Raw genomic sequence first — 13,012 nt, 5'->3', positions numbered from 1 at the left:
TATATATATATATATATATATATATATATATATATATATATGAAACACATCTTTATTTAAGATGCTTACTGATAGATATTTAAGTTGCTTACATATTACATATCTGGGCTATTGTAAAGAATGTTGCCGTGAACATAAAGGTGCATATCTTTTCAAATTAGTGTTTTTGTTTTTGGAAAAATACAAAGAATTAGAGTTGCTGGATCATATGATAGTTCTATTTTTAATTTTTGAGAGGTCTCCATTCTGTTTTACATAGCAGCTGCACAAATTTACATTCCTACCAAAAGTGCACGAGGGTTCTCTTTTCTCCACATCTTCCCCAACACTTGTTATGTGTTGCAGTTGTGATTATCCTGACCTTTGTGCATGACCTCCCCAGGGGTGTGGGTCTTGATTATATTGTCTCTCTGCCCCTCCAGCCTGTTTCATTGTGGTTCCTTCTTTATATCTTTAATTGTGGAAATTTTTTTCTGCTAGTCATTCGCATTGATAGTTGCTCTACTGTAAATAGTTTTAATTTTGGAGAGGGTGAGCTCAGGGTCTGCTTACTCTGTCATCTTGACCAGTCCCCCCCAGTGCATATAATTTTTAATACACATGGAGATTGGATTGATAACAACTAATTTCTCATAGAAGGGTACTTGGAAGGAATTGTAGAAGATTCTGTTAACTTCTAAAGCAAATGAATAATGTGATTAATTTTTGGTGTATAAAGTGTTGAAAAGAATGTTAAGATGCAGTTTGGAAATTTATATTCTGTCACCACCCTCCTCTTCTACTTCCTTTTCCTTTCTCTTCCCTCTCTTTTGTATCCTTGTAAACTGAATTTTTAAAAAAATTATTTGTTTGTTTGTTTATTTATTTATTTATGGCTGCCCTGGGTCTTAGTTGTGGCACACGGGATCTTCATTGCAGCATGCAGGATCTTCATTGTGGCACGTGGGATCTTTAGTTGTGGCATGCAGTCTTCTTAGTTGAGGCATGCAGACTCTTAGTTGCAGCATGCTTGCAGGATCTAGTTCTCTGACCAGGGATCGAACCCAGGCCCCCTGCATTGGGAGTGTGGAGTCTTACCGACTGACCCACTGGGGAAATCCCCTGAATTTTTAAATTATTTGACTAATTAAGAAATTAAACTTAATTTTATAACTGCTGCTTGAAGTAATGTGTGGGCAATATATTTTTTTGGAGGACCTCAAAGTCTGTTAGGTCTTTATTTTTCCTTGTAGCAACAATGAAATTCAGTATTTTACTATTTTGTTGCTAACTTTTTTCTTATTTAGAGATAACTCCTATTATCTTTATTCTTCATTTTGCGGTTTAGGAGACTGGAGAAGCTGGCTGGTGGAAGGGTGAACTTAATGGTAAAGAAGGAGTATTTCCAGACAATTTTGCTGTTCAGATAAATGAACTGGATAAGGACTTTCCTGTAAGCTTTTCTTTTTCAGTGATGATAATAATTTAAAAAAACCTTTTGCCAATATTTCTTAAAAAACAAGTTTTTTACATAGTAACAATAATTTTCTGAGGGGATTTCAGATTTATATAATCAGGTGAAAGTTATCTGAATTATGGTAAAACAAAACAATGTATCAGTTCTGTGCTTTATTCCTGTTTTCCTTTCCCCCTAACTAAAAATTAACCTAGTCTTTATTACTTTATTATAATTAAAAGAAAAAAGGCTGCCCATACTATTTAGACAAATTAGCACTTGACTGTAAGAAAAATTATATTTTTATTTAATTTTGTTGAAATTTTTTATTTTAAGGTACTATTGATTACTATTACTCTGTCACTGCATTTTTGGGAGAGTGAGAAGGCTTTGCCTGCTTACAGGATTTAATGTATCTATCTCATGTCTCACAGTGAATAAAGTGACACTGAGTCATTCATCAGTGATCTTTTGCTTTTCTACAGCTTGATCGCCTATGGAGGGATGAATCTAATTGAGTTTTTAAATTAGAGGGAAAGAGTTATACAGAGAACAGACACACCCCAGCAAGACAGTCTACTATATTTGATTTAAGTCAATGCAGAAATCTCTAACCTTTGCAGTCTTTCATTTAAAGTAAATTACAAGAGGATAATGTAAGAAGGCTTACACTCTCTGAGATTCTTCCTTTGCTAGATTTCGTTCAGTATTAATTCAACAGCCTTCGGGTGTGCTTTATTTTTATATTCTTGTTAATGAACACATTTTCTTTTTTTGATTTTTATTAGGTGTTTATGCAATATTGATTATCAGTTATTTTTTAATTTGGAAAAACGAAATTCACATACTTAGAAATGTGTCTCAAGTTTTTTAAGGCAAAAATGAGTGAATGAGTAAACCCAAGAGAATTTTAATAAACTGAAAAACAGACCTTTGCCTTTAATCTTCTTTTTGAGAGTGCTGAGTAACCAAGGGTGAAAGCTAGATATATTTATTAGCTACTCCTATTTTTTTAAACAAAGTCTCTTTCTCTCTCCCTTTCCCTGCCACCCCTCCTTCCCCCCGACAGAAAAACTCAGCTGTTAAAGAGTGGTAAAATGGTGCATAGGAATCTTAAAATAGGGAAGGCAGGAGAGAATATTTTTGCTCATCATTAAGATTTTTTTTAATTTATCTAACTCAGTGATATTTTTGAAATATTTGAATTTTATCAAAGAGGCATTTGTTCTAATAGAATATATTTTTCATCTGTGACCTTTTGTGGAGTTGTTTGAATCTTATGATTTTATAATTTTTGACAGGGATGGGATGAGGAGAGATGTTTATGTAACTTAGATCATTTATGATCAGAGTTTACTTTAACTATAAATATTTAATATGTAAGTGTTTTACTGTTCTCACAATTATTATTTTAATAGAAACCAAAGAAACCACCACCACCTGCGAAGGGTCCAGGTAAGTACGAAACAGATTATTCAGATAGCTATTTTTCATATTTTTAAGTTCTAAAATGGTGAAATTGGGTCTCCTGTAAATCATTTATTTTCTTTTAGCAAAAATTAAATATTATGGTGCTATATATAATTTTTAAAAATATATAAAAATTGAATGTTCACGTGTATTAATATCTGTCAGTATTTTTTTTTAAAGTACAAACTGTATAAAATAGGAATCTTGAAAATAATTTGGATATTTTTGTTATATGGCATTTTGAGTTAAGAAAATTGACTAAGCTTAAATCTATGGAAAACAATATATTAAAAAAGAAGACAATATATTTACCTAGTTAATAAGTTATTCTGCCTTTTCAGATGCAATCCATTTTTTAATGCCGCAAACAAATACTGATTTTTTTATATACTCTTCCTTCAGAGAGTGTGATAAGGCTTAAGCAAACTAGAAGAGTTTAGTTTTTCCTTTTTAAACAGTGGAATAAATGATGGAGTCCCTAGAAGAGTTTTCCAGAGTTAGAGTTTTGTCATCTGATTCTATTTCTATAAGTTCTAGCCCTTAATTTCTGATTTTTAAATGTGCTGTCCAATTTTTGTTTTCCTTGAAAGATTTGCTCTTTTTTTAGAATAATGCAAGTCCTTCCCTCCTCCATAGTTTCAGCTTTGTGTTTGCTAACCTTATCTGAGAGCAAGGATAAGTTAAAAGTAATTTTTATGGAAGTTGGTATTGGAGCCTTTTTAGCCACTAGTCATACTGGGCTTTTAAAATTAATTAAAATTAAATAAAATAAAAAAGTTAATTCTGTAGTTGCAGTAGCAGCATTTCAAGTCTCAATGGACAGTATTGAACCACACAAAAACAGAATATTTCCATCATCACAGCAAGTTCTACTGGACAGCGGTATTGTAGAGAATGTGAACTCCTTCATTTGATAAGGAAGGAACTGAGACCACAGAGCTATCACTTACTAAGGTGATCGTGGCAGGTGCAAGATTTTATGTTGAGCTCAGTGATTCTGGTATATTGTTCATTCTTTTAAACCATATTTTCATCTGATGTTATTTTTTAAACCTTTGCTTTTTGGGAGTATAATTATCTTTGTGCTCTAAAACTTTTTTTTTTTTTTAATGTATTAATGTTTTTTTTCCCCTCAGCTCCAAAGCCTGAGCTGACAGGTGCAGAGAAGAAGTATTTTCCTACAAAGCCTGAAGAAAAAGGTGAGGCAGATTCTTCTACTGTCAGAAAAATAATTCCTTTCATTGTCAGTGTAAAGAAAAACATATCGTGAGGCAGATTCTTCTACTGTCAGAAAAATAATTCCTTTCATTGTCAGTGTAAAGAAAAACATATCTCCACACTGAGTCATTCACGCTGATTTTTAACAAGTGTTCATTATTTACTATGTAGTGCTTGGGGATTTCAAAGAGGAAGTTTGTCAAGATCAATAGGAAATTAAGATTTTTATTCAAACTGATACCAGTTTACATTCATGAAAAAGTTACACCATCACCTCAGTAAGGATGTAGTATTTAATGTTATTTCAAATAATGTGTAAGAAAACTAAGCATTAAACAGTTATACTCTTATTATTTTCATAGTGTCCAAGTTGAAATACATTTAAAATTTTTTTCTTAGGTATAAGAGTGAGTTCTTACTTAAAACATGTAAGTGATTTATTATGTATTATTTAATTTTCACTGCATATATTTGTCATATAAACTTGGAAAGGTATTCCAACATATGATTTTGTTTGAAAACATTACTTGTTATTGTTAACACCTCCTTCTCTTTGTACACAAAGATCTGCAGTGGCTGTATCTAATAGATTAGGTTATATATTCTTGTAAAAACTTGAATACTGTTGCAGAATACTTTTGTTTCTACTGCCTTTGTTGTTTCTACTTCCTATCCTTGTCTCTTGCTTAAAGTGTTACTGTATTCTCTCATTTTAGTTCCTTGTCTGGCTTCTATTTCAGATTCATTTTTTAGAGACTGTTTTTCAGAAGTTTCAGATTCACAGCAAAACTGAGCAGAAAGTACAGAGTTCCCGTATTCTTGCTGCCCCACACATGCACAGCCTCTCCCACCATCAGCATCCTGCATGATAGTGGTGCACTTGTTACAGTCAGCGCACCTCCATTGACACACCATTACCATTCAGAGTCCATAGTGGACATTAGGGGTCACTTATGGGGTTGTACATTTCATGAGTTTGGACCAATGTATAATTGTAATATCATACAGAATAGTCTCATCTCTTTAAAATTCCTGTGTTCTGTGCTTTCATCCCTCTCTTCCCCCAACCCCTGACAGCCACTGATCTTTTTATTTTCTCCATAGTTTTGCTTTTTCAGAATGTCGTAGAGTTGGAGTCATACACTATGTAGCTTTTACACATTGTCTTCTTTCACTTTGTAATATGCATTTAAGGTTTATCCATGTATTTTCATGGCTTAATAGCTCATTTCTTTTCAGTGTTGATTAATATTGCAGTGTCCAGATGTATCACAGTTTATCCATTCACTTACTGAAGGACATCTTGGTTGCTTTCAGGCTTTGGCAGTTATGAATAATGCTGCTATAAACCTTGCATACTTTTTGTGTGTACTAAGTTTTCAGTTCACTTGGGTAAATACCAAGGAATGTAATTGCTTGTTCATATGGTAAGAGTATGTTTAGTTTTGTAAGAAATTGCTAAATTGTCTTCCAAAGTGTCTGCACCATTTTGCATTCCCACCAGCAAAGAATGAGAGTTCCTGTTGCTCCACATCCTGGTCAGCATTTGGTGTTGGCAGGAACTGATCCCAAATTATTCAGTACATTTTTGGTATCATCTTCTACTCTTTTCATTCACTAAATATAGCAACCACACTCTTGACTCTGAATATCATACACCTTCATAGCTTTATCTCTCTCATGATCTGTGCTCAGCATGGAAAGTTTTTATATCCCCAACTCCCCTTGTTTTTGCATTTGAGATTTTTAAATTTAGATGCAAAAACAATTTATATTTAATAAAGGTATTTCTTGATCTCAGAATAGTCCTTTGTGATATAGCTGTTGTTAGGTCCAAGTCTTGGATCAGTTTATTTTGGTACTTGGTTATAATATCTCCTACATGAAAAACTCATCATACAAAGATACATAGAACCAAATGTAAGAAGTATGTTACTGGCTTTATTATCTTCATTATGATATTTCTTTTATAGTCCCCTTCATCAAATAGGTAAGGGTTTTGTTAAAATTAAGAATATGGCTTCTTATATTCCCTGAAATCAGTCAGTTGATCTTATAAATAAAATGGAAGGTAATGCATTTGTATTACATTTATTTGCTCAAAATCCTGGTCATGATGAAGTGTCAGGGACTGAATTTGTCCCCCTGAGTTAGACAATTAGAAAACTGGACAAAATACATACAACAGTGGTTTTAGACATCAGACAACAGGTAGCATAGGACTGTTATCACTGAAATCAATGAGGCAAACCCTAAAATTACCCCTAGCTTATTGTCTAGAAGCAGTTTTCAGGCAGCAGAAAGGAGAAAGCCAAACAGAGCCCAGTATTCATAGAGAGTTGAGGTAATAGGAGTTTAGGGAGGCCAAGGCAGCTATAGTTTGTGGGACAGAGTGCCAGAATGGAAGGAACTGCATAGAGCACTGAGAGAGCTCTACAGGGCTTACCATGAGGCTTTGGCCGAGTACTGAATTACATACCTGTGAAAGGAAATTTTCCATAGCTGGAGAAATAACTGCTGGAAGACATTTGCTGAAACAGTTTCTGGAACTCACAAATAGTTCATGTTCCCATGAGCCACAAGACCTCATAATGCATTGAAGTCCATAAAAGGGTGTATCAGCTTAGACTAAAGGCCTACCTTGGAAACAGATCAGTCTAATTCCAGAATGCTTTACATTATAATATAACAAAATCTAGCACCCAAGAGGATAGAATTCACAATGCCCATTATCTGATCAAAAATTATCAGACATGGAAAGAAGCAAGAAAATAGCAACCAAAAGAGAAGTCAGTCAATTTAAACAGACCCAGAAATATCAAGAAATGATGGAAATAGTAGAAAGAACATTAAAATAGCTATTATAAATGTAGCCCATGTGTTCAGTAAAGTAGAAGAAAACGCAAACATGATGGTGAGAGAAATGGAAAATGTAAAAAAGACCCAAATTGAAATTTTGCAGACGAAGAATACAGCATCTGAAATGAAAGACACTGGATGGAATTACCAGCAGTTTGGAGACTACAGAAGGAAATATTAGTAAACTGGAAGACATAGCAATAGAAGCTATCTAAAAATATATAGAAAAAAGACTAGAAAAAAATGAACAACGCATCAGTGACCTCAGTGACAATATCAAGCGGTTTTACGTGTAAATGGAGTCCCTGAGGAAATGAAGAGAGGAGACAGAAAAACTATGTGAAGAAATAATGGTTGAAAAATCTTTAGATTTGGTGCAGATTTTAAGCCCACAGATCCAAGGAGCTCAGTGAACTCCAAGCAGAACAAGCATAAAGGAAATCGCCTTAAGGCACATCATCATAAATTCTATGAAAAGCAGTGATAAAGAAAAAAACATAAAGTCTGCAAGAAAATAATTGTCAACCTTGAATTCTCTACCTGGCAAAAATACTTTTCAGGCAATGGAGGCAAAACGAAAACTTTCAGACAAAATCGGAGAGAATTCTTTGCTAGTAGACCTGTATGTACTACACAGGGAATGTTAACAGAGGTTCCTTTTGGCAGAAGGAAAATGATGCTGTTTTGGCATTTGGATGTATACAAAGTAATGAAGAATGCCAGAAGTGGTAAATATGTGAGTAAATAGAAAAGACCTTTTCCCCCTTATTTCTAAATCTTAACACCACCACCAAAACTCTTCACTTGAAAGATTTTAAAACTTACTATAAAGTGTTGATTTCAAAGTTTAGGTGTGCAAATGTAAGCAGTTTTTAAATAAGTGAAACAAGACAAATATAACAAGGGAAGCAATTCTTAATATTGTCAAAATGTTCTCATTAACCTGACATGGCTTTAATAGATCTGGTGCAAGAAATAAGAAAAGTGTCAGGCATTGCCTATTAATGGGCATTGGGGGAGAGAGCCACTGTCAGTTCAGGGTCAGAGGGTCTGAATATTATTGGCATAGATTAAGTTATTTCTTTAAAAATAAACATAAGTTTATCTCTCTCTTGTTCCAGAGTCAACAGAGCTTTTTCAAACCATGGCTAGGGCCACCTTGAGGAGCCTTAAGCCTTCTTACAGGAGAAACGGTGTGTGCCGCCAGTGTGTGCGTTCATTACTTTTCTCTCTCTTTTGATCTCAGTTTCACAGAGTATGTCCTTTGAAAAGCCCTGCCATATTGAGGAGGATTAAAAAAGAGCTAGTAGAAAACATGAAACGAATCACCTATTGCCCTTGATTCTTAGGTGACGCCCCGTTATTTCATGGGATACTTTCCCAAGTCATAAGAATGGAGTTTAAATCCTCACTGTCTACTCGCTGTCCAAGCCACCGCATGGGTTTTCTCAAATCTGCTTAGCAGTGTCATTCTCACTGTTTCCTCAGAGGTACCTCGAGTGCTTGCCATGCACGTTGCCCCTCAGGAGAGTAATGATAGCAACAGTTTGGAGCACAAGTTTTTCTCCTGCTTTTGGGGAAGACTTTCTTGGACGTACCTTTCAGTAGCCTGCTTCATTCTTACCAATGTATGTAAAAGTTATTCAAATTCATTACTCAGCAAGGGAATATAATTTTAAACCAAAGTAAGATTCTCACCAAAATGGGTGAAATTTTTAAAAAGACTAACAATACGAAATGTTGGTGAGGATACAGATTCTCAGAACTCTTATACACTGTAGGTGGGAATGTAAACTGTTTTATCTACTCTTGAGAACTAAAGTTGAATAAATCTATATACCCTGTTACCCAGCACTTTTACTCCTAATTATATACTCACAAGAAATGTGTGTTCCATATGTACACCAAAAGACTCAAATAAGAAAGTTTATCATAGTATTATTTACACTGACCGTCAGTTGGAAACAACACAAACGTCCATCAGTAGTTAAATGGATAAAAAAATTGAAGTATATTCATATGCCAGGATACTATATATATAGCGTAGCAACAAATGAATGAGATAGAGTTTCACACAGCAGCATATTATGATTTCAGTGGTGTAAAATTAAAATATTCAAAAGTGATCTATAGTGTTAGAAGATACCTTTGGATGGGAGCGTTGAGGTAGTGACTGGGAAGAGGCATGAGGGGAAGGAACTTAATGTGGCTAAGGTTCAGTTCTTGGCCGGAGTGGTGGTTACTCAGTTGTGTTCCCGTGATGATAACTTCTTGAACTTTGTACTTAGGCTTTTGAAAATACATTATATTACAGTTTAAGTCACTTCAGTGAGATAAATATGGGTAGATTTTTTTTGTCCTGAATTTTTCTAAAATATTAGGAAAATAGATTCAGTTAAGAACATACTTGCTACTTTTTGCATAGTACTGTGTTTTTCTCTAATGTATCTCCAAACGACCAGTGATAAAGAATGGAATATTTGACTTTTTAGTCAGAATTTAAGGACTTGTAATCATTCATGCTTTAGTACCAGTATTATTACTTATTTTTAAATTCTTATTCATGCAGCAGGGAACTAACCCTAATCTGAATTAATGAATGGATTAACCTAGTATGTATAGTGTTAGTAATGTATAGTGTTAGTAATGTATTGCTATATTTTGTAGTAAATAAGATAGGGCATATTTGTTATTTTGCTGTATTTTGTTAACTGTCATATATTTTTGTTGTTTTAATAAAAAATTTCTTTATATGCTTATAGTTTTCTGTATGTTAAGTTGTCATAACATCTGTATCTTACATATCTTCTTTTGGGCATTTGGATAGCTAACATAAGAATGTTTTCCTTAAATCCAAATTTCCTTTTGTTTTTTTGGCCAGTCTCTAGCTAAACTTAAATTCTATGCACAGTTGGATATCCACATGTAAAAGAAAAAAGTTGAACCCCTGCCTCATACCATATACAAAATTTTACTAAAAATTGATCATTCACCTAAATATAAGAGGTATAAAACTAAAACTTTTAGGAAAAAATATCGGGGTAATTCTTCATGGTCTTGGGTTTGGCAGTGGGTTCTTAGCTATGACACCAAAAGCACAGAAACAAAAGAAAGATAGTTAAATTGGATTTTATTAAAAATTAAAAACTTTTGTACAGCAAAGGATATTATCAAGGAAGTAAAAAGACAAACTACAGAATGGGAGAAAATATTTACAAGCCCTATATCCAATATCTGAAGTATGAAAAGGGTCCAGTATCTGGAATATATAAAGAACTATTATAGCTCACCAACAGAAAGATAAACAGTCCAATCAAAAAATGTGCAAAGAACTGAAATAGAATTTTTCTAAATGACTACCAAGCATATGGCAGGATGTTCATCATCAGTCATTAGAAATGCAAACCAGGACCACATTGAGCTGCCACTTCACACCCACCAGGATGTCTGTAATAACAATAAAAACTGAAAACAACAAGTATTGGCAAGGATGTGGAGAAATTGGACCCCTTGGGCCCTGGTAGAGGAGGGAATGGGGAGTAGCTGATTAATGGGAACAGAATTTTCTTTCGGGGTGTTGAAAGGGTTTTGGAACTAGATAGAGGTGGTGGTTGCATAACATTGTGAATGTACTAAATGGCACTGAGTTGTTCACTTTAAAATGGTTAATTTTACGTTAGGTAAATGTAACCTCAATAAAAATAAATAAATCTGGTACTCAAACACACTGCCATCATATATTAGTTATATAATAAATCAACATATAGTAGTAGTTGGTTTAGTTATGGATATACCTGGAATGGTGAATCTTATTTTTGTCACCTTTGATTTCCAGCAGTATTGAATGTGTTCTTTTGTTTTAGACTAACCTATAGGAATTGAACTGATTTCAAGCTGTTATTTATTTATTTATTTGGCTGCGACTCACAGTATGCCGGATCTTAATTCCCAGACCAGGGATCGAACCCTTGCCCTCTGCAGTGGAAAACAGAGTCCTAACCATTGGCCCACCAGGGAATTCCACAAGCTGTTATTTACATATCTGTTAAAGAAGTATATTCATTTAATCAGTGAACTTCTATTTATCATTTAACATTTTCCCTGATTTATCTAAAATATCTTTCTTTTAATATTTTCTAGAAATAAGTTTGGTTAACTGTTATAATTCTGATAATGATGGCTCTATCGGCTTATAGTTAGAATTGGGGAGTTGGCTTTCACTTCTGGTGGTGTAATTACGTGATGTGCTTGTACAGTTTGAAGCCATATAGAGATGGATTTTTGTACCAAATGATGATGAGGGTTTAAAAGACTAAGCTATATTTTCAAACGATCCAAGGAAGCTGTACATAAATGATAAAACTGAAACAACAGCATTTTGTATTTTCATTGTTGTTAGATAAAATCAGATATTTTTAACAAGGGGCTTACCCCTGGCCTTCAGTGTTTTTTTGTTTTGTTTTGTTTTGTTTTGTTTTAAATTTGGCCTTTTATCAGTTTTGACTGCTGTTTGGTTTTTGCCAAGTACTTTCTTTTTTTAAAATTTATTTTATTTATTCATTTGGCTGCTGTTGGGTCTTGGTTGCCGCGCGCGGGCTTTCTCTAGTTGCAGCAAGCAGGGGCTGCTCTTTGTTGCGATGCTCAGACTTCTCATTGTGGTGGCTTCTCTTGTTGTGGAGCACGGGCTCTAGGCACGTGGGCTTCATTAGTTGCACGCAGGCTCAGTTAGTTGTGCCTCACGGGCTCTAGAGCACAGACTCAGTAGTTGTGGCACATGGGCTTAGTTGCTCCTTGGCATGTGAGATCTTCCCAGACCAGAGCTCGAACCCGTGTCCCCTGCATTGGCAGGTGGATTCTTAACCACTGTGTCACCAGGGAAGCCCCTGGCCTTCAGTGTTTGTTCAAGATTCATAATTACTGGTTTCTGATTGATAAGAAATCTCATGAAATTATTTGTGGTCCTGTGATAGACATTCTTTTCAAAGACCTAGTAAATCTTGAAAAGCACTCAGTATTGCTCTTGGGAGCTTTCTTATTTTTGCATATATGCCTTATAATATATTTTTGCTGACTGCTGTATCATGAATATCTCATATGTCTGCACACGTGTCAAATTTAACACCCATTCTTAGTACCTGAAAGATCAGGAACTAAGTATGTCATTATGTATAGAACTATGCCTTTTTGGTGATAAAATTGTTTTTATTAACATGGCATGACATTGTCCTTAATGTTTTTTTCCCAGCATATTTTCTTATCTATTTCATAGAATTATTAAATGAAATGGTACTAATAAAATTCCTAATACAATGATAAGAGTTATAAATATAAGCCTGTAATTTTTTCATCTGTGACTAATCAATCTAGCCTCAGTTTCTCTTAAAAAATATGTTTGTCATCATGATTATTTTTAAATAAGTACATTAAATGGCACTAGAGTTCCTACTCATTTTTAGTTCTCTATACTTCAGTTTCAGAAAGTGATCTAGATATAAGTCTAGATAATATTGTTCTCTGCTTAGAGTAAAATCATACATGATTATATTTGAGTAGAATACCAGCCCTAAAAGCAAAGGGTGGTGGAAAGACAGTAAGAAGCAGGCATTATTTGTTGATCAGAAGCTTATTAGTGGTCCTCCTTCCCACCAAAGTAGAGTTTTTTTAAAGGATAGTTAAGATTATTAAATTATAATTTTAAAACAGTGCACATATACACGAATAGTGTCTCTTTCTGTTTCACACCTTTCCAGCCTGACATTAGCTTTAAGAAATAGGAAAACCTAAACAGTTCTGATTGTTAGTAACCTAGTGAATATTTTAAAATAATCAGATGAAAAGTCAGTGCTGGAACAGAAGCCTTCTAAACCAGCTGCTCCACAAGTCCCACCCAAGAAGCCTACTCCACCCGCCAAAGCCAATAATTTACTGCGATCTCCTGGAACAGTGTACCCAAAGAGACCTGAAAAACCGGTTCCTCCACCACCTCCTGTAGCCAAGTAAGTTTTATCTAATTTGAAGTTAGTTTATTGA

The 13,012-nt window shown here is 34.3% G+C and overlaps 1 protein-coding gene across 3 annotated transcripts in view; it reads left to right on the top strand.

Moving 5' to 3' along the window:
* The window catches only part of CD2AP (CD2 associated protein), a 106,638-nt gene that overhangs the window by 74,365 nt on the left and 19,261 nt on the right, over positions 1-13,012 (top strand). For 2 of the 3 annotated variants that reach the window (XM_029243042.1, XM_029243043.1), the window contains 5 exons: positions 1,328-1,432; positions 2,854-2,890; positions 4,042-4,104; positions 8,104-8,175; positions 12,813-12,978. In XM_029243042.1, the coding sequence (XP_029098875.1) occupies positions 1,328-1,432; positions 2,854-2,890; positions 4,042-4,104; positions 8,104-8,175; positions 12,813-12,978 (443 nt within the window). The remainder of the gene's footprint in view (positions 1-1,327; positions 1,433-2,853; positions 2,891-4,041; positions 4,105-8,103; positions 8,176-12,812; positions 12,979-13,012) is intronic. The other variant, XM_029243044.1, reaches the window with a different exon arrangement.

The sequence above is a fragment of the Monodon monoceros genome, unplaced genomic scaffold (assembly GCF_005190385.1).
Source record: "Monodon monoceros isolate NGI ecotype Baffin Bay Population unplaced genomic scaffold, NGI_Narwhal_1 Super_Scaffold_3, whole genome shotgun sequence".
Taxonomy (NCBI): domain Eukaryota; kingdom Metazoa; phylum Chordata; class Mammalia; order Artiodactyla; family Monodontidae; genus Monodon; species Monodon monoceros.
The sequence above is the reverse complement of the archived record's forward strand: the minus strand, read 5'-3'. Positions and strand labels throughout refer to the sequence as shown.